The sequence below is a fragment of the Gadus macrocephalus genome, chromosome 6 (genome assembly GCF_031168955.1).
Source record: "Gadus macrocephalus chromosome 6, ASM3116895v1".
Classification (NCBI taxonomy): Eukaryota; Metazoa; Chordata; class Actinopteri; order Gadiformes; family Gadidae; genus Gadus; species Gadus macrocephalus.
The window spans coordinates 5,172,898-5,195,397 of NC_082387.1; the positions used below are offsets into that span (position 1 = coordinate 5,172,898).

Sequence of the window (22,500 nt, forward strand, 5' to 3'; positions counted from 1 at the left end):
GTGTGTGCCACATTTGACCACAGCGGGGGCTTAACTCAAAATCCGCGGTGGTCTGACGGAATCACTTCAATTGTCCGTGATGTGGCCACGGAATTTGCTCCGATGCAAGTAAATGACACTGTTATTCCGTGGCTCACACACGGATATCGGCGTGTTTCCGTGATGTGGCCACGGATTTCGAGTTAAGCGTCCGACCGTAGTCATTTCACGGATTCCTGTGAGACCATGCTGTTGGGTTAATAGTTACTGGAAGCAACGCTTGATTCGTCGAATGGGACTATCTGTATCTGCTAGGATTCAGCCTGACTCACTGCCAGACCGGCCCCCCATCCTGCCTGCTCTCCTTAACCCTCTTCCCCCCACCGTGAGGTCACAGCCTCCTTACCCACGGAGTCAGGGATCCCAACGCCACTCACAGCCGCACACACCTTCACCTTAAGGCTGAGAGAGAAAGAGAAAGAGAGAGAGAGAGAGACAGAGAGAGAGAGAGAGAGAGAGAGAGAGAGAGAGAGAGAGAGAGAGAGAGAGAGAGAGAGAGAGAGAAGACAGAAGTGGCAGAGGGAAGAGACATGGACAAAGACAGTGAGTATGAATGAATGAATGAATGAATGATTTATTTCAAATATGCAACAACAAAACAACAATAATAATGCATCAACAGGAGTCAGCCCTAGTGACTCCTGCACTGATAATGCCGCCAAGCACTCTATATAAAAAGATGCTACAACATATTTGAAAAGGGGTGGGAAGAAGTAAAGACTTGTTCAATCCCACCCCACTTCTTTAATCCCACCCCACTTCTAGCATGAGCAGGTATGGAGGACTTTTTTGTGACTTGAGGTGAAACAGCTTTCAGTGTATTAACATTTGTAATATGACGTTGTTCCTGGTTAACTCTGACATAAGGGCAGGAAACACTGTACCAGGATATTAGTTGATCATTCAAGAATAGATTGGGTCATGCTGAAACGCGCTCATTCATTGTTTGCCCATCACAGTTAATAGATTATGGTTAGACTGCAAACGAGCAAAGTGAGGAATTCTTAATCCAAATATATACTCCGGATAGCTGTCAATTGGCCCTTGCCTGTCTTACCCAGAGTTGTTTGCCCAGAGTTGTTTCAAAAGTCATCTCAAAGTCATCATTGTGCGTCCAGCGGGGAGTTTGCTTGGTAACCATTTTCTTTCCGTTTCATTGACTGGTTACAGAAGCCTAGCTCCTGGTCATGTGTAATACACTTTTAATTACTTTCTAAAGAATTTCAAGGTTTTCTGAATAGTCACTCATTCAAAATGAATGCCAGTATCAGCGCAACAAGATTGTACCTTGTCTATAAACACACAGATCTTCTGCACTTTTTTCGGCACTATCCTAAATCTGTGTATTGTCTGGAAGAGGTTATTCCCCTCACATGAACTGAACTACTGTATTTGCTGTAACTCTGAAGGTCAATTAAAGCAGCTAAGGAAAGCTAATGCTAAGCCAGCAAACCCCCATTCTGGAAGAACAATGATGGATTTGGAGGTAAACAACTCGTCTAAATCTGCGACTGCAGCAGTTTACAGATATCTCGGCTCACCCCTCAACGCTAACGTCAAAGCTAAACGTTAGCAATGATGTGCTCAGGCTAATAACTGAATCTAACTGAATTTGAATACACCACAGATCATTTAATCCCTAACCTCCTGTAAAACCTATGGAGCCTTAAACTTACACAGCAGGAAGAGGCTAATTGTTACTTTGTCCAGCTATGCTTAAATTAACACATCATGGTAGAACCTGAGTATAGTTAACTGCCCATAGTTAAACGGTCATGACTTATGGGTGACCACTCCCCGAATAACATCACGATTGCCTATATAATTGGGTTAATGAGCAAGGCAATTCATCAGTAATTAATATACTCCCAGGGCAATTGAAAAAGCCCCCCAAGTGGAGCCAGGGACACGGGCGACTGCAACACAGTTCTATATACATCCCCTCGTTGTGCCGGATTCCAACACATGTTATCACATGTCGCCATCGGCAACAGAAAAGTGTGAGAACCCGAAGCGAGCAGCGAGACCTGCAACAAACTTTTTGAGATCTAATGGACCTTGTTGTAGGAGTTCCCATCACTGCTCTGCCCCAGCAGCAGACTCAGTCAGCCCTGTTGGGCCCCAGCAGCAGATCCCCTGACCCCAGATTCAAGATTCAAAGGTTTTAATTTGTCACATACTCATACAGGATGTGCAATGAAATGTTTGCGTGACATACTCATTTTCTATGCTTGTTGTGGAAGTCATTGTGTTGATCATTAGAGCAGCCATTAGCTGACGCAATAAAGATAAGCCTGAGTTCGGGTTGGCCAGTGCCTGTGCGTTTATTGTGTTCTTACTAATGTACCTGTCTAATGCATGGGTGTAACTGTGTGTTGAGATGGAGATCCACAACTTAGTCCTCCTAATGTTCCCCCTGAGACAAACAACCCTCCAGCTTGGAGGGATGTGTTTGTCTGTAAGTCAATGTGTGTGTACGTGTGTGTTTCTGTGATTGTGTGCGTTAGTGCGTGTGTGTGTGTTTGTGTGTGTGTTGGATGGTGTTAGGGAGTTCTAATTCATGTGTGCAATCATGTGGGCCTATAATAAGAACTGTATCTGAGTGTGCGTGTGTGCGTGTCCATCTTACGTTCAGCACAGAAATGACCCACATCTCTCTTACAACTTCTCTGTTCCTTAGTCATTACTGTAAATTATTATCCTACAAATGGACGGGCACCTTAGCAGCCCTGTGTCACATGCTGCCTATGCATAAACAATCGCAAACACATCTGCAAACACATACAAACAAGCAAACAAACACAATATTGTCCAAAACAAGTAATTAACTTCTCTCACCCCTCCCCCCCCCCCCCCCCCTCTCTATCTCTCTCTCTCTCTGTCTCTCTCTCTCTCTCTACGTCGGAAGGAGTGAGTTTGCGGAGCGCGTGTGAGAGCGATATTGTATGCTTTTCTCATAACTTTTTTCTTCGTTTCTTTGGGTGTTATTTGCGATCGACAAGCAGCCGCTGGTCGGTGCGCCTGAAGCATGGTGGCGTTCGGCGTTCTGAGCCGAATGCACGGCTTCAAGATCTCCCCGCCTTTCCTATGTGGTCGGTTGAGGACTGCGGATTGGCAGTAGGAGAGGTGGTCGGGTATAGCAGCATTATGTCCGCAGCCCGGATGAATGGAGCAGTCGTGATTTTCTGGGTTAGGTTGCACCTGGGGAGCAGAGCGGGGGCTTTCAGGCTGCAGTTTATCCACGGTACCTCTTGGGGCATGATGATGTCGTCTGAAGGCAGGTAACAGGCATCATTTTAAAGAAGATAGCGGGCCTCTTTTTAGACAAATCTTTGTTTTTATTGAATTGCGGGTTTTTTTCGTGTGTCTAAGTTGCCTCCTTTTTATCATGGTGTTTTCAAAGCATGGACCCTTTTTAAATGGGACAGACTCCCGCAGCGTCTCTGTTCTGGCTCCTGGAGGAGCCCCTGGTGTGCGGGGCTCGGCTGGATGTGCAAGATGGCAGCAGCCCTGGCCTCACCCAGCACCTGCGCTCCACTGGGGTGATCAAGCTGAGGCAGATGGTTGACGTGGCAGGGCCCGGGCTCCACACCACTGAGGCTGTGGCTTCTCTCCTGGGTCTGAGGTCCAGCCGGCACACCAGAGACATCATGAACCAATGGATTAGCAGACTGACCAGTGAGGAACGAGAGATGCTGCGGGACTACTTCAGTGGGGCGGATGTACCAGACAAAGGCAATCCGTTTCCAGAGTTCGGACTGTCGGTGGACATGACCGGACTGGTGAAACCCATGGGCCTTTCCAAGTCCAGGATGGAGTTACAGTTACTTTCACAGAAAAGTATATATAAGTACTGTTTGGTGGCTACACACAAACACAAGCTGAGCAATAGGAGGGACACGGTGTGGAAGGAGAGGCTGCAGGGCTGTGTGTCAGTGTGGAGTCTCTTTACAAGCCTCCACTAAACAAGAGAACAGGAGACCTGCTGTGGAGGATCCTGCAGAGGGCTCTGGCTGTGAATAGTTTCATTGCAAAAATCAACCCCACGGTGTCCGAGAACTGTCCATTCTGTGACAAAACTGAGACTCTGGTCCATTGCCTCTCTCTCTCTCTCTCTCTCTCTCTCTCTCTCTCTCTCTCTCTCTCTCTCTCTCTCTCTCTCTCTCTCTCTCTCTCTCTCTCTCTCTCTCTCTCTCTCTCTCTCTCTCCTCTCTCTCTCTCTCTCTCTCTCTCTCTCCTCTCTCTCTCTCTCTCTCTCTCTCTCTCTCCTCTCTCTCTCTCTCTCACTCTCTCAGACACCACTGGGAAAACAACTGAACTGACCAAGGCCATCAGCTGCAGGAAACACTTAAGAAACTCAAGACAACTCCGGACGGCCATTAATGCTGCAGCTGTGGTTCACTTAGTATCCGTCTCTGAGTCTGTGAAATGTGTATGTGAGTTTATTTGTGCTGTCTATCTGTGTGTGTTTGTGTTCCATATTTTGCATTTTAACTATATTTTGATTTCATACCCTCTCCATAAAACGGGGGGTTTATTTGAAAAAGGTAGGTTTTACTTGAATAAGGTAGGTTTTATTTGTAAGGAGTTCCACAACTTCAGTTTAGTCTAACAATCCAAAAACACTACTCCCTCTCAGAGCCTGCCAACACACACACACACACACACACACACACACACACACACACACACACACACACACACACACACACACACACACACACACACAACACACGCGCACACACACACACACACACACACACACACACGCACACACATAAGGACACACACACACACGCACACATAAGGACACACACACACACACACACACACACACACACACACACACACACACACCACAGAAGAACACACACACACACACAGAAGAACACACACACACACCACACACACACACACACACACACACACACACACCACACACACACACACACACACACACACACACAATGACACACACACAATGACACACACACAATGACACACACACATAAGGACACACAAGCACACATAAGGACACACACACACACACACATAAAGGACACACACAACCACACAAACATACACAACACACACACACACACACGCACACGCACGCACGGCGCACACACCACACACACACACACACACAATGACATGCACACACACACACACACACACACACACACACACACACACACACACACACACACACACACACACACACACACACACACACACACACACACACACACACACACACAACCCAAACAGTGTTATCCCATGTTTCTTCGGTACCAGGTCTGGCTGTGCCCCATTCAACTATGGTGGACCACAGCAGATTGTGGTGAAGCAGTAGGAGACCAGAGGCCCTGACCAGCCGTGTAACTCTCCTCCACTCTCCGCTGAGCTGCTTCCCACAGCAACATAATAATATCATAGTAACTTCATGCTTGCATAGAATTAACTGCACAATATTAGAAAATTAACTCGGAAAGGTTTGTCCGACTTCTGTACGTTTTGGATGGACAGCAGTGAAATATCAGACTCGTAGTGCACCTCATTATTATCACACACGCACACACGCATGCACTGACACACACACACACACACACACACACACACACACACACACACACACAACACACACACACACACACCACACACACGCATGCACTTGACACACACACACACACACACACACACACACACACACACACACACACACACACACACACACACACACACACACACACAACACACACACACCACACATGCTAACACACCCATCATCATCTAATGTCTGCCATACTTCACCAGTACCTGCAAAGGTTTTCACTGCCACTAGCGCTTGTGAGAACTATTTCAACAATGTGTTGCTCTGTCCACTGAGCATGTTGGTGATGTCCCTGTGTGTGGTTGTTTGAATGTGGATACAACTGGTATATGGTGTCTCTTAATTCATTCTTATTTCTTAATTCAGTTTGTGTGGTTGTGTGATTGTGTCTATTTTTGTATTTTCAATATGTTTTTTCCAACTAATTAACAAATGACAATCAACAAATGATGCAAGACCATGCAATGTATAAATTGGTGACCGGAATAAAGTACCAATGTAATCAAGTGTGTAAGAGCATTTAAATCAACATTAAAATGACCAACGTGGTACAAATACAAAGAACATAAATCTCTTCACGGGCGCCGCCATTTTTTTGAGAGCGTCATCACTGCTCTCGATCTACTCTCAGATTCCGAAAGATGAAGACAAAAAGGGGGAGTGTCTCTGAGGAAATGCCGCAAGAAAGCTGGAGATCTTCGACTTTTGACTCAGAAGTCTGGCGTCCGAGAATTGAGGAACACACCAAAAGGGCAGGCACATGGAATGGAATAGACTTGGAAAGGATGGGAAAGCCAGGCATTACTAGGTTAAAGCAACTTGCTCTCCCTCCCTCCCTCCGCCTCCTTCCCTCTGCAGGTACTAATCGAATCAATCACGAACTACTCCCTCATCACAGTTAAAGGAGAACAGAACACCAGGATGGCTTTGTTCTATAACGACACACTAATGAGCATGATTTTCAGCTATAAAAGCTTGTCTAGCGTTTCATCCTGCTTCAAGCTGTAGGAACAGGTTTAGAGATGTGTGGTGATGAGTATGTTTCCTGCTGTCCAGGACTGAGTGTAAAGGTGAGCCAGAGGGTTTACTAACCAGGTGACCATGAAGTCGGTGTCAGGTAGAACCACACTGTCGGTCGTCAGCGTTAGGATCTTGGGCGTCAGGACCATCCAAGCATCTACAGACACCACGGCACGGGCTCTGCACACACACACACACACACACACACACACACACACACACACACACACACACACACACACACACACACACACACACACACACACACACACACACACACACACACACACACACACATTTAAACACACACATACTCGTTAAGAAGAGAATGCGTTTGGATCGGGTTGATATTTTGCCTGTGTAAATGTTGCTCTGACCACAATCAAGGTGGCATTATAGAATCATTTTATGAGATGCGTTGGTGTTGTATGTCGCTGAAGGAACTCAATTCTTATCCTGTAAACGGAAATCTCCCCCACTCCGAACGCCCCAACTATCATGTCTGGTTAGAGATAGGGACAGATAAAGAGAGAGAGAGAGTGATAGAAAGAGAGAGAGAGAGAGAGAGAGAGAGGAGAGAGAGAGAGAGAGAGAGAGAGAGAGAGAGAGAGAGAGAGAGAGAGAGAGAGAGAGAGATGGGAGACACAAAGAGAGGAGAGATGGTAAATAGTGAGCTGCAAAGAATGCAACAGATGGTACTGATTCCAAGGCTTTCAGCAATCTTCATCAAATACAGACCTCTCACGTTTACCACGGATGTGCATGTGGCACACACACACAAACACACTGCGATACACACTGCAATATGTTATTATGACTCAGCATATGACCATCCACTAGTTGGTTCATTACCCTACGTGTGTGTGCATGTGTGGGTGTGTGACTGTATGTGTTAGCATTGGTGTGCTCATGCTTGTCGATTGCGGAGTGAGAGAACCCAGAGTGCATTCCTGTGGAATTAGACCAATCAGTGGTCCGATCGCATCAGACTAAATAACAATGGACCTCTGCTACAGTCTACGTAGCATCCGTATTTAATGTCTTCCTTGTGAACGACAACAGATCTCTTATGAGGAGATTTCATTGGTTTTCCTGGGGTTTGATATCACAGCCATAATTGGCCTCCCTGTTAAAAAATAGAGCCGCTCTTTAATAGTTGTGGCGGCGAGGGGACACATACCACCAGAACACACACACACACACACACACACAGACACACACACACACACAGACACACACACACACACACACACACACACACACACACACACACACACACACACACACACACCCACACACACACACACACACACACACACACACACACACACACACACACACACACACACACAACACACACACACACACACACACACTTATGCAATGCTGATCAAAACAATGTGAAACTAGAGAGAGACTTAATGGATACAAGCCCTCTATGCCAGATGCCGCTTAACCGACGAAGCGAACACTGCTCTGTGCTCTCTCACACCGGGGCCTTAGTTGCTGTAGAGTCCCCAACATTGAGCGTGTTGAACCGGCAGTCGCTGAGAGAAATCACTCTGATTCGCCATTCAGCTTTTTATCAGACATATTCTCTAAAATAAGTGTTTTTATTACAAACCCATTCTAAGTGGTTTGTTGAGATGTAGGCGTTATAACAGAGGTTTGTACATCAGTAGTTCTCTGTCCTCCACTCACCACCTGTTGGTAGGGAGAGTAATTTCCGATAGTCTAAGCAGTTTGTTCACAGCTCCATGTTGTGGGCCAAGATACAGGCGAGGTCGGCCTACTTAGCGGCTTGATCTTTGACATCGCTTTGGTGTGTCAAGGCCTTTAAAGCAGGATAACTCAAGAACCACATACTTCAACATTTAAACGAGCAAACATGGAGTACCGGGGCTCTCCTATCTCATTGGTGTTCATGTGGCTCCCTCCTGTCCTGTGTTTGTGTGTGTGTGTGTGTGTGTGTGTGTGGAGGAGGGATAATTCAATCTAAGAGAGTCACATCTGTTTTCTGGCGTGGGCTGCAGTCACTCAGTCTCTCTGAAACCACAACCTAAAGACCATGTCCCCTCTCTCCCTTGAGTGTCCGTGTCTGCGTGGTTATGCATGTGTGTGTGTATGTTTGTATCTGTGCGTTTCTGCGTGCGTACATGCATGTGTGCCAGGGTGTGTGTGTGTTTGTGTGTGTGTGTGTGAATGTGTGTGTGTGCATGTGCGTGTGGTGCGGTGAGGGAGGGAAAGGTATGAGAGACCAGAGGAGGGAAACTACTCCTGGCCTGGACAGCGCAGGCGATCTGTGAAACCCATCAGGGCCTAGGTAAGCTTCTACAAGGAAGAGGCACCGGGGAGGGTTGTTAGAGGGAGAGAGAGAGAGAGAGAGAGAGAGAGAGAGAGAGAGAGAGAGAGAGAGAGAGAGAGAGAGAGAGAGAGAGAGAGAGAGAGAGAGAGAGAGAGAGAGAGAGAGAGAGAGAGAGAGAGAGAGAGAGAGAGAGAGAGAGAGAGAGAGAGAGAGAGAGAGAGAGAGAGAGAGAGAGAAAGAAGTGCCACAGGGAATATAGAGGTCAGCTTTTCAAAGAATTTGTTTCTTCCAGCCAAAAGATCTCTTGCTATGCTCTTATATTGGAAATTCCACTGTCCATCCCACCACTGGCATGAAGAAGCTCGAGATATCCAACTCCAGCCCCGCTGAAGGCGTGTGTGTGTGTGGTGCGGTGTGTGTGTGTGTGTTTCCTATATATTAGCTGTCTTTTAGTCTTTGTTTTCTCGGGGAAACCGGGGGGAGTGCACCTTTAGGGTTAAGTGTGTGTGAGTGCGCTTGTGTGTGCACAAGGCTCACCTAGTGGTAAATCAAATAACGGGCTCCCTTCCTTTCCAAGTCAATCCCATTTCCTTACACAAAGGGAGGTGAACCTGCCACTGTTGATCTGAGATTCCTTTGTGTGTGTGTGCAGAACACACATAGAAAACGCACACACACTGCATGCTAATTGGAGGGCTTCGTGTTATAGGTACTGTAGGGAGTAAGCTTGGAAACCGATCTCTTCTGGTTTGTGCTGTGTCTGTCCTGGGTTGTGAAAACATGACCTACAACCTACAGCCTGTCAGCCCAGGCTGACAGGCTGCTTCTCCTTCCAACCAGGAGACTGTGCTAAATGGGGGAACACCACCAGTCACTTACGCTCGATTATGGGGCCGGCAGCAGCTCAGGAGGTAGAGCGGGTTGACTTGTAACCAGAAGGTTGCAAGTTTGATCCCCAGCTCCTCCTAGCGGAGGCTTGCATGGTTGTCACTGTCGGTGTGTGATTTTGATTTTTCATGAATGGTTTAAAGTTGATTTGGACCAAAAGCGTCTGCTAAATGTGAATGATGATGGCTAAAGGTTGAACCAGTTGGACACACGTCTGAGCTCTGTCTTTGGTGAGCCACTAAACGCTACAGAGCAGTCTGCTGGGAATTTTTTTCTAAGGAGATGGCTTATTTCCTTTAAAACTTTGTTTGTCCATCAAATGGATGAATCCTTTCGATCGTTCCTCTGTGCAAATCGAAGAACCTCAGAACGAGATGAACGATCCACTAGCAGATACTAATCGTACGTACCAGATTGCAAAAAAAATAAAAATAATAATAATAATCGTTCATGAATCGCACATCCTTCATTATAGTCACCGTTTCAGTGGCCCTCACGTTGGTGTGGTCCCACAGTTTGTGACGTCCGTGCGGAACTTGTGCATCTTGCAGCGACATGCAAAGAACTGCCTTATGACGGGCCTCAGTGCGACAAAGTCGAAAGTGTGGCCATTTGCATATAAAATAAATGTTATGGTTTCAAGATTAATCACAGGCCTTAACAGGCTAACAGTGACTATTTGGAAGGAGTTTTATGTTTTACTTTGAGACTAACTAAAAAAAAATCAAAAGTAGACCATAAAGAGAAGTCAAACCTACTTACCTGTCTAATGAGGCTCTAAATGACCTTCCAAATAGCCTCTTAAACCCATCCCTACCCCACTACTTTAGCAAGATTGTAGCTGGTCAATGTTAAATGTCAACAGCCTCTAACCTTCGACCCAAGCAGTGACCCTAGTCTACACCCTCACGCCGTCTAACCACTGCACCGTCCGTCAATTTATGATGGAAGGCGTGGCTGACGGATTGGGGAGTAGTCTTTGCAGAGGCATACGTCAGTCAAGCCAGAGCATACGCGATCTGATTGGATGACATATCCGTCGCTGCCAGAAAAGTTGACAATTTTTCTACTTTCTTGACGGAGCCAACGGATCCAACGGAATGGATGGATCCACAATGCATTGCGTCTCCACCCCATTCAAAGTCAATGGGATCCTTCCGTTGACGGATGCAGTGGGCAATCAGGGCTTGTTCACATTACCTCCGTCCGTCGACGGATCTCATTGACTTCGCATGGGGCGCTCGCGAACTGCATTGTGGGTCCGTCCGTCCATTTGGTTCCGTGGCCTGCGTCAAAAAGTTGAGAAATGTTCACCTTTCAGGCAGCGCCGGATCCGATGGACAATCAGATCGCGGTTATGCAAATACACTCCACGCGTTTCCAGGATCCATTTTGCAATAACAAGCAGGAAGAAGCAGGAAAAATCTGGCCTTTATATATTTTTTAAAGAAATGTAAAATTATAGGATTGTTTTTTAGCCACCTGTTGTTTGTGTCATCTTTTGTATTTCCACATATCACCATTGTAGCGGGAATCGATTTGATTGGCTGCAGTGTCCGTCTACAGAGACTAGTCCCCTATACGTCAGACACGCCCTCGGTCATCCGTCGATGGATGCATGTAGTGTGAACAAGGTATCACAGCCCTTGCACACTGCATCCGTCTGTTGACGGATCCCATTGACTTTGAAATGGGCGGAGCCCCAATGCATTGTGGATCCATCCGTTCTGTTGGATCCGTCGGCTCCGTCAAGAAGTTGACATTTTTTTAACTTTTCAGGCAGCAACGGATCCTTCATCCAATCAGAACGTGGTTTCAAATGTATAGGGATGCACCTGTGTATCGTACGAACATCGGTAACGGCCGATATTCGCGTAGTTGACTGCTATCGGCCTATCGGAAAATAAGATGACATTCACCAATGGCAGTGGCCGATGTTTAATGCTTCCTCCTCTTGAAATGTCACTGGAACATGTCTTACAAACTGCATATCGCTGATCTTTCTCCGAGACAGTGAAATACTCCCACACGACCGACAATTTCTTTCACTTTTATTTGTAGACAAACCACACAATGCACTTTTTGTTTTTTCGGTCGCATCACTACGCAAGCATCCTCGGTTGCTAGGCGTCCTCGGTTGCTAGGGGACGCATCCTTCGAAGGACGCGGTCTATGAAGGTGTGGCCTTCGTAGACCGTGAAGGCCGGACCGAAGGCCGAGCTAACGTTTTTTAATGAGACGGTCTGCCCTACGGAGCATTTCAAGATTGCGTAACAAGCCGTTAACACCCTTTACCTTGCGTGATGACGCGCCACTCCTGTCACCTAGCAACCCTGACAGCTGCGGTTCAAACCGGACAGCGGAGGAGAAATGGCGCAGTTTTATCTAACCCACTAAGAGATGTCCTTTTCTTATTTTTATTTTATTAGGGGTCCAAGCCAACAGGTTGGATCCCTATTGTTTTTGTAAGAATTTTTTTTATTATTATTCCAGCACCTAAAAGTGTGCCCACAGCCCAAACCGTAAATGGTGCAGACACGCCAATTGCATGACTAGATCCAGGTCCCTGAGTTCTAGGCAGACGACAAAATCCAGACATGCCGGCCACTAGGTGGCGCTATACCAAGGAATACGCGTTTGGGGCTATAACTCCCACACCGAACCTCCCACATTCAAAACCTTATACACACATATTCACTGGAGTCAGCTGCATCTTTTGGCACACGTCGTGCCCATTTGTTTCGAACACATGCTTCGCGTTGTGCCGGCGAAATGCACATTTCTTGGACCCCTGCATAACTGCTTGCAGTTCTAGTTTTATTTATAATTTCCTTTTTTTTATAATCTTAACTTCTATGCTTGTAATTTCTATTTGTACGGAGCACCTGGAACGGAACAATTTCCCCCCGGGGGAATTAAGTTTTCTGATTCTGATTCAGATTCAGTTATATAATACTTATATAAAATATAACGTTAATTAGTTTAACGTTATATGTCTCGTGTTAATGAAATTGAACTTTGACAATAAAGTTACAAATTTAAAATAGTCTAGTACTAATAACTAATATAGTTTAAAACTTTCTTTTAATAGTTTTGTCATTGAATATGTAATTTACTACAACTGCCGCTTCCGCTCTCTCTGACGCCATTTCGGAAAAAAATTCCAACGTGCAATGAATCTTGGGATACGTTGGGCCGTGAAGGATACATCCGGTGTATCCTTCAAATCCGGGAAAAGAAGGCTGCATTTGTAGCCTAGAAATCTAGACGCCCCTAGCGGCAGCAAATTTAATTGGCAGCCAGGGATGTCTAGCCTTCTGCGTCGTTTTTCGCTGCTAGAAACAGAAAATTGGACAGGCCAATCAGATCGTGAGGGGCGGTATCGAGCCGATTGACGACCGAGCTGCGACGGTTCCGTGTTAAAGGTAAACAATAATGGCTGCTGCTGCTGGCGAACAGCTGTCTTTCGACTCGGCTTTGGCCGCGACTCTTCAAGACTTGAAGTTATCATTTTCTTTGAGAAATTAACAAAGAACTGCACTGAAGTCTTTCCTGGAAAAGAAAGATGTATTCTGAGTTTTGCCGACCGGATACGGTAAAAGTTTCGTCGTTGGTCTCCATTCTCTCAATCCACCATTCGCAACACTTCCCCATGGAAATTTCCGTCGCTCTGACTACGTCACCTTCTTCGTTGCCTTGATTGGTTGTAGCGCTATCCTATTGCGTGCAGAGGGAACTTGAAAGACAACCGTTTATCCCGCCCACACTGCCACCGTACGAGACCAGACCCAATATCTTTCCGATATGGGTCTGGCTTGCCAGGCTACTGCATTTGTCGAGAAGGGTCCATCTGCAGGCTTGGGCGTTTCCGTCATGACACAAGAACGCCCTTTAGGCGTTCCTGGTAGCGTTTCATCGACCAATCACGAGGTGTTTCGAAAGGCATACTGGGTTTCGCAAGGCATACTGCGAAGCACAGTCGCAAGGCATACTATGCTTTCCTTCCTTAATGGCAATTTTACCTCTCTCATTAGATTTAGCAATCATGGAGCCCCCACTTGGCTAACGTTGGTTTTTGATTGACCCGACCCGGCCCGCCGATATTTCCCACCAATTTACTTGAGCCGGGTTGGGCCGGGCCTTTGATCGAGCGTTTGTGTATTTTTTGTTTTTGTTATCATTGCTTTATTGGCCCAATCTGAGGAGAAATCTATGCCACAAACAAAAATATTATAGGCCTTTATTACACGGGTCTTCTCAATGCTGTGGAACGCTCCGTTCACTCGCATGGGTAGTAGTCCGCCCGGTAACTTGTCAACACCAGCGTCTTCGGTTGCTAAGCGACGTCAACGTCTTTGGCGGACTATTTCACTGCTGATCAACACTACGAATGCTGGTAATGAATAAATTGTAAAAAGACACACCATGTGAAGTTATTTTCCAAATAAGATTTGAAAAGCTTTGGAAGTTCATTTATAACACTATTTACATGGTTTTTGAGTAGTACACTTTGACCTTTTAATCCAGTTCAGCGAGAAAGACGACGAAGAATAAGAAGGGGGCGTTCCAGTCTGCGTAAACGGGAACCCCCACCACACGAGAACGCCCATTTGTTTTTGCAGTGGGATGATATTGCATTTGTCGGCCGCATTTGAAGGAGCCTTCGAAATGGGACAGCCTTGATGCGTCGCAGTGATGCAATCGCCCTTCGAATGCACCCTTCGAAGGATGCGTCCCCTGAGTTGAGACACAGCCTTCTCAGCTGATCAACTCTACGAATGCTGGTAACAAATAAATTGTAAGAAGAAAAAAAAATTGGCCATAGTTTCCATTATGCTAAAGACCTGTCTAGTTCTCCGTCATGCAGGCTGTGTTCAGTAAAATAAATAGTGATCTGTTTTCGGCGCATGTAGGCCTATCTGCCTAAGCCCACGTTGAAATAATTTTGATGTTGAATGTTGGCGCAGTTTTTGAAATAAACAGAATGATTTCATACAAATCATAAAAGCCTCTCCCTGTGTCATTCTGTGTGCGTGTATACGAGGTGCGTGTCTGCGTGCGTGCGTGTGTGGGGGGTAAGGGTTTGTTTCCCTGGCACAAAAGGGGGAATAAAACATCAGTATCGGCCAAATTGTTATTTCAAACATCGTATCGGCCCAGAATTTCACGATCGGTGCATCCCTACAAATTTATGCACTGTGACACTACTCGGCCTCTGACCAATGAAAATCACCTTTGTGGAACGACCCGGGAAAGCACGTAATGTAAAGACTAATCACCCATCCGTCAGCCACGCCTTCCGTCATCTGTTGACGGACGGTGCAGTTTGCAAGCTGCGTCAGGCTATGACCCTCACCTTAAAGCCCTGACACACCAAACCAATATCTCACAACTAGCCGCGGTGAAGACCGTGTCTTGGCCACAAAGTTGCACTTGAACACGCCGCAGAGACTACAGCCGACGGCCAACCAGCACTGCGTTCTGCGCCTTGTGAGAGGGACAACCTCTCCCTGCGATGGGTGGTGCTGGTCTGTACTGTACTGTACTGTAAGACTCCGAGAGAATAAATATAGAGGCCATACCACAAGATGCAAACCACTCATCAGCAGTAAGAATCTGAAGGCCAGATTGGAATTTGCAATGAATTTTACAGAGATGAGCCAAAAAGCTTCTTATGGACTGATGAGACCAAGATTAATCAGTCCCTCCAGGATGAGATTGTTGCGGCCTGAAATGCCTGATGTTGTGTGAGCTTTTCCAAAAAGTTGCGATGAAAGTTCTGGTGTTTTTAATGTTTTAGTTGCGATTACAGTGCGAGAGGAAGTGAAAGTTGCAATAAAAGTTGCGATTTTCCTCATCTCATCTCATCTTCATCCGCTTATCCGGGGTCGGGTCGCGGGGGGAGCAGCTCAAGCAGGGACCCCAGACTTCCCTTTCCCGGGCCACATTGACCAGCTCTGACTGGGGGATCCCGAGGCGTTCCCAGGCCAGTGTTGAGATATAATCTCTCCACCTAGTCCTGGGTCTTCCCCGAGGTCTCCTCCCCACTGGACGTGCCTGAAACACCTCCCAAGGGAGGCGCCCAGTGGGCATCCTTACCAGATGCCCGAACCACCTCAGCTGACTCCTTTATAAGTAAAGGAGCAGCGGCTCTAATCCGAGTTCCTCACGGATGGCTGAGCTTCTCACCCTAACCCCAAGGGAGACGCCAGCCACCCTTCTGAGAAAACTCATCTCGGCCGCCTGTACCCGTGATCTCGTCCTTTCGGTCATCACCCAACCCTCATGACCATAGGTGAGGACAGGAACGAAGATCGACCGGTAGATCGAGAGCTTTGCCTTGCGGCTCAGCTCTCTTTTCGTAACAACGGTGCGGTAAAGCAAACGCAATACCGCCCCCGCTGCTCCGATTCTCCGGCCAATCTCATGCTCCATCGTACCCTCACAGAGACTTCAACGCCCACGTGGGCGTTGAAGTCTCCCAGCAGAACTACGGAGTCCCTACTGGAGCCCCATACAGGACTCCATTCAGGGTCTCCAAGAAGGCCGAGTACTATGAACTGCTGTTTGGTGCATACGCACAAACAACAGTCAGAGTTTTCCCCCCTACAACCCTTAGGCGTAGGGAGGCGACCCTCTCGTCTACCAGGGTAAACTCCAACACCGCGGCGCTCAGCCGGGGATTTATGAGTATCCCCACACCCGCCCGGCGCCTCACGCCCTCTGCAACTCCGGAGAAGAATAGAGTCCAACCCCTATCCAGGACCACGGTACCAGAGCTGAGACTGTGCGTGGAGGTAAGCCCCACCAGATCTAACTGATAGCGCTCCACCTCCCTCACAAGCTCCGGTTCCTTTCCCCACAGCGAGGTGAAGTTCCACGTCCCCAGAGCCAGCTTCTGCCGCCCGGGTCTGGTCCGTCGAGACCCCTGACCTTCGCTGCCACCCATGTGGCTGCACACCCGACCCCAACGGGTCTTCCCACAGGTGGTGGGCCCATGGGATGAAGAGAGGGGGGGTGCCACGTAGTTTGTTCGGGATGTGCCCGACCAGGCTCCATGGCAGACCCTAAAAACCCTAAAATGCCTGATGTTGCGTGAGCTTTTCCAAAAAGTTGCGATGAAAGTTCCGTTGTTTTTAATGTTTTAGTTGCGATTACAGTGCGAGAGGAAGTGAAAGTTGCGATAAAAGTTGCGATTTTCCTGATGTCATTTGTTAAATAAGTTATTACTGAAAACAAACCACACAATGTACGGCGGAAGGTAGTTTGTCGACGTCAGTTCAAGACGACGCCACTGATTGGTCAAATTTGCGGGAAAGTTACGGTGTGGGTTAAAATTGCGACACCGCCCTCCATTCGCGGTGATTGGTTGATTTTGCGTTGAAGTTACAAATCGCAACATCGCGAAAACCTGGAGGGTCTGATTAATCTCTACCAAAATGATAGGAAGGCCAAAGTATGGCGAAACAAAGGAACTGCTCTTGAGCCGAAGCATACAAGCTCATCTGTGAAGCATGGAGCAGGTAATGTCATGGCTTGGGCGTGCATGGCTGCTTCAGGAACAGGCTCATTAATATTTCTTGACAAAGTAACGGATGATGGTAGAAGCAGAATGAATTCCTAAGTATACAGAAACATTTTGTCTGCCAATTTACGTAGAAAAATTGGCAGACAAAGTCCCTGAAGTACATGAACTGCGACATGCCGCCGGTTGCTGCGAGGCAACACCGCCGCGAAGCACCACCGCCCGGCAGCGGGCAGCCAGCAGCACACGGTTCAGTCTACTTCAGATTAGATATAGAGCTCCAGGACTGTAACGCAAGTGTTGTACACTTCCTTGTTAGTTGGATAACCGTTCTGCTTTTGGTGTTATGGCGCATAACATGTCGGACTCTCGATCGTCTCTGGTATTTCTACAACGAGACTCGTAGTGGGAGTTATCTCAGCCATGGTTGAGAATGAATTGTGGGAAAGGAACTTTGGCTTTGACTCCCTCAAGAACATGAACCACGACATGGAGGAGAAAGGGATTGTTGGCGGCGAATGTCTCCCGCTTGAGCCCCGCTTCCCGCTGCCGAGGGACCGCTGCCGAGGGACCACTGCCTCGGCGCTGCAGGAGGCGGAGGTGCCTAAGCGCTGCCTGGCAACAATCCTTTTCTCCTCCATGTCGCGGTTTAGTCTATTTCAGATTGATGTGGACGTGGAAGAACCAGGAACGTCGGAGAACCCAACGCGGTCGTTTGAGATTCATAATATCGGCTCACACAGCTTTTGGCCGTGAAAATATATATTATATGATATAGATATCTATGTATATGATATTATTTAGATATAGAGCTCCAGGACTCTCGTATGTTCTAGAATATTTACAGAACACGGCTAAAGGCTGTGTGCGCCTCGCCATTGCGACACATCCACTGGAAACAGAGCGCATGGTACCGTGGCTGCAAGCTGCTCAGGGCCACACCCCCACCCTCCTCCTTGCCCGCCTCGCTCCTCCTCATTTGCATTATAGCTACAGACACCAAAACAGCGCATTTGGGGGAAGCTCAATGTGCGACTGGCTCGAAATCTGCACCAAGGCTGAATTTCGGGAACGTCTTCGAATACTGGGTTAGTGGTCCACTAATACCTATATTAAAGCATCCATAAAATAGCATGTCATGGCACCTTTAATACATCTAAATGTAAATACCAGCAAATAAAAGCTGAAATTCCGGATTCTTGTCTCATACTCATCTTGTGATCTTAAAACCAAATGTCTTTAGTGAACAACAAAAACAAAGAAATTGGCCTTGCCGTTCCAATACTTTTGGAGGGGACTGTACTTGTGTTATACTTCCTATAAAAAAATGGCACCACGGTTAAAAGTACTTCTAATAGAGCATATGTGACGATGATGAATGATCAGATGGAGTGATTGCCCTCTTGACGGAGTCTAGCTGCTTTGCTCACTTACATCTCTCTTCTGGTCGTTGATTGGCTCTAGCTGAACCGCCCTCTATTTTACTGTGTGCAGTAATAATAATGTTTAGCATTGATAGGGGCCTGCAGCAGTTGGCCCGGGGCCCCCACAGTTCCCCGGATCCAGGCTCCTCCTCACATGACGTTGATCAAACAACCCTCTGGTCGTTTTGAAGCACCTGGCTTTATTGCTCTGCTAACGACACACCATTTGCACGAGTGTCCCACTTCCGCCCACCAGCCCATAAACGACACACAAAACATGCACGTCCGACGCACGTTTGCGTGTGTGTGCTTGTGTGTGTAAGTGTGTGTGTGTTGTCTGAAAGCTGTGCCACCCATGAGCTTCTGTATTGCTTCCTCCTCTGAGAGGCCTGGGTTTCAACCCAATCTGTAATCCTCAATACAGTTTGAGTGTTTGTGTGTGTGTGTGTGTGTTGTGTGTTTGTGGTTGTGTACATAGGCTTGAATATGCATGTGTGTGTATTTCCCAAGATATCCTGTTTGTGGAATGATGAAATCTGTTATTATGGCAAATTGAGGGAAAGGAGAAGCAGGATAGAAAGATGAAACAAAATGTGGAGAAAGAAATCCCCAATTTCAGGCTCCCCTCGCTGCTCCGAGCCAGCGGAGATACACTGGGCCCACAGCACGCCGACATTTGGGAGAAAATAGGCCTGCTTTCTTTTATAAGATATCTATTTTATATTATATTTTCTGAACACACAACAGTTAGAGAGTGTTGGAAGACAAGGAGGAACCACACTGTGCAGGAGATGTGTTCCTACCAGGGTAGTGGTTGTTGTCCAGGTCATGGCCCCCTCTCAGGGTGAACCCGTACCCGGGCAGACCCCCGGCCGCGGGCGCCGCCGCTCGCAGCTCCTGGCTCAGGGCCAGGCCCCGGGCAGCCACGTCTCTGCGGCCGTTGAAGATCAGGACACGGCCACCGCGGTCGTCCCCGCCGAACGGACAACCCACCGCCACGTCTGAGGGCACACACACACCTCGTGGTTTACACATCAGTCAGGGGTAAGGGCCCCTCTTAGGGAGAGGGAGGGAGCGAGTGGTAGAGAGGGAGGGAGGGCAAACAGAGGGAGAGGGAGAAAGTAGGAGAGAGGGAGAGAGGAGAGATAGAGTGGGAGAGAGGGAGGGAGGGGAAACAGGATGATAGAGTGGGAGAGAGGGAGAGGGAGAGAGAGATTGAAAGATTGGGAGAGGGAGAGAGAGGGAGGAGGGGAAACAGAGGATGGAGAGAGTGGGAGAGAGGGAGAGATGGAGAGTGGGAGAGGGAGAGGCAGCGAAGAAAGGAGGAACAGAGATGGAGAGGGATGGAGAGAGAGAGAGGGAGGGGTGTAGGGAAAGAGATGAAAGAAGAGTTGTTAAAAGGACTGGGCCTTCTACTTTTCTCTATGGGACTCTTCGTCTGGTCATGTCTCTCGTTAACTTTTTGTTTAGTTTGTGTCATTCCTTGCCTTTCACTCAGGTTTTCCCCTCTCACTCTTTTTCCGTTCTTTTTTTCCTCTCTCCCTCCATTTCTGCTGAAGTCATTGACCTGGTTTGCAGGGCTGTGTGTGGACTGCTTAATTTCCCCCCATGACAGGAAGTGGCATGAAGGGTCAAAGGTAAGAGGTCAGACCTACAGCCAAGACGTCTCGGAGGGGAACACCGTCACACAAGCACACGTATGTCTTTTTTTTAATTTTTTTATTTTTTATTTTATTTAAAGAAGAATTTTGAAGAATATAAGTGGAAATTTTAGTTAGCGAGCGGACCATGTGATGAACTCGAGTCAGCGCTGGAAATGTCCGCACACCTCTAGACATCCTGTTTGTCCTCCAGACCCTCTCGCTCTTGACTGCAGCCCAAACAACTGGCTGCACATAAAACTGATTATGGGTTGGAGAGGATAAATGCAACCATGTGTGAATGCAAGTGAACTGTATATATACCAGGGTTGTGTGTGTGTGTGTGTGTTTGTGTTTGGATGTGAATTCAAGCCTGTGCGGTTGTAAGTGTGTTCATGCTTGTGAGATGGTAGGTGTGTTTGGAATCATATATTTAACGTTTATGTGCTTGCGTGTTTGTACCTGTATGTATACAAAGAAGAATCACAATGAATGAAATGCTGTGTCTTCCGAATGTCTCAGCTGAAGGGCTTTACTTAACACAACATGCGACCAAGCGGCTCCAGAGACACTTGATGTGCCCGGGGAACACCCACTGGGAGTTCTAATGGACGCCACTCCCAGATACAATGCAGACACTGACACCCAGCACATCCTGCTGACACAAATGCCGCAACTTTGTGACGGCATAAAATCTGACCAAACCACATGGATGACATGGACTTAAGTTCTCAGGCCCAACTCTTCTATCTCTGGGAAATAACTGTCATTGAACATAACTATCACTGAGCTGTTGGAAACGCTTTTCTCAAGAGGGTGGATATGAGGAGAATAAATTGTCTCTTATTATAGGAAGGAGATGGGGTTCTGTCTTGGATTAAGCACTGACATGGGTACTATTGTGTTCACACAAACATGTGAACAAACAAACAAACAAACAAACAAACAAACACACACACACACACACACACACACACACACACACACACACACACACACACACACACACACACACACACACACACACACACGTCAGGCACTTAACATTTGAGGCAACTGTTACCCTTGCTCATAGTCCCTGTGTAGCTTATAAACATGCAGAACAGATGCAGTGCTCTTCATCCGTAACACCTCTACATGTTATTTAACCCCTCCCCCCTCTGTCTCTGTCTGTGATTGATAGACCAGGTCTGACAGAGATCTAGTATTGATACACTTAATACTATTGATTCAGTGGTTAAGTGTCCTCAACTCCCTAAGGCGTTTGTGAGCCAGCGCTGGCCAGATGTGCACACATACTGTGTGTGCGTGTGTGTGTGTGTGTGCGTGCGTGTCTCTGTCTCTGTCTGTGTGTGTGTCTGTGTGTCTGTTTGTGAGTGTGTGTGTGTGTGTGTGTGTGTGTGTGTGTGTGTGTGTGTGTGTGTGTGTGTGTGTGTGTGTGTGTGTGTGTGTGTGTGTGTGTGTGTGTGTGTGTGTGTCTGTGTGTGCCTGTGTTAACCTCTCTTCGTTAAAAACAGGGAGAAGAGGAATGAACTCTGGGCTACAGGACAGAAACATCCAGATGATTATATCACGGGACACATCTGGACGGTTAAAAATAACTCACACCCACATCGCAATCACTACACACATAAAGGAACTTCCTGGTAGTTCATGATGACTCAATGTGCTTTAGGCTCTGTACCTTTGATAGGATGTCCTCAGACCAAAGGAAACACAGACAGTCTGTCCTGTCACAAACACCAGCCCACAGAGGGGAGAGGAGATGCCACCACAGGCAATATGTGCACAGACACACACAGAGGATGGATGAGGAAGATAGAGACGTCAACACTCACACATGTCCTGCTTATCGCTCATATCTCATTAGAACTAACACATCCATCCTCCCACTCTGCTCTCCATCGGGCTGCACACACTCTGCTCAACATGAGGACTCTGACTCCGCTGTGGTCCTTTAGCATTGACTTTGTTCACCTGCCCCCCTTCCTGAGTCCTGTCTTTCTGGGTAAATTTCTTCCTTTCCTCTGGTCACATTTTGATTG

General features: G+C 47.3%; 1 protein-coding gene across 1 annotated transcript in view; it reads right to left on the reverse strand.

The window, feature by feature from the left end:
* The window catches only part of LOC132458758 (integrin alpha-8-like), a 62,760-nt gene that overhangs the window by 24,220 nt on the left and 16,040 nt on the right, over window positions 1–22,500 (reverse strand). Inside the window, 4 exon segments of the mRNA XM_060053055.1 lie at window positions 386–441; window positions 6,746–6,853; window positions 7,118–7,175; window positions 19,619–19,816. Coding sequence (XP_059909038.1) covers window positions 386–441; window positions 6,746–6,853; window positions 7,118–7,175; window positions 19,619–19,816 — 420 coding nt within the window.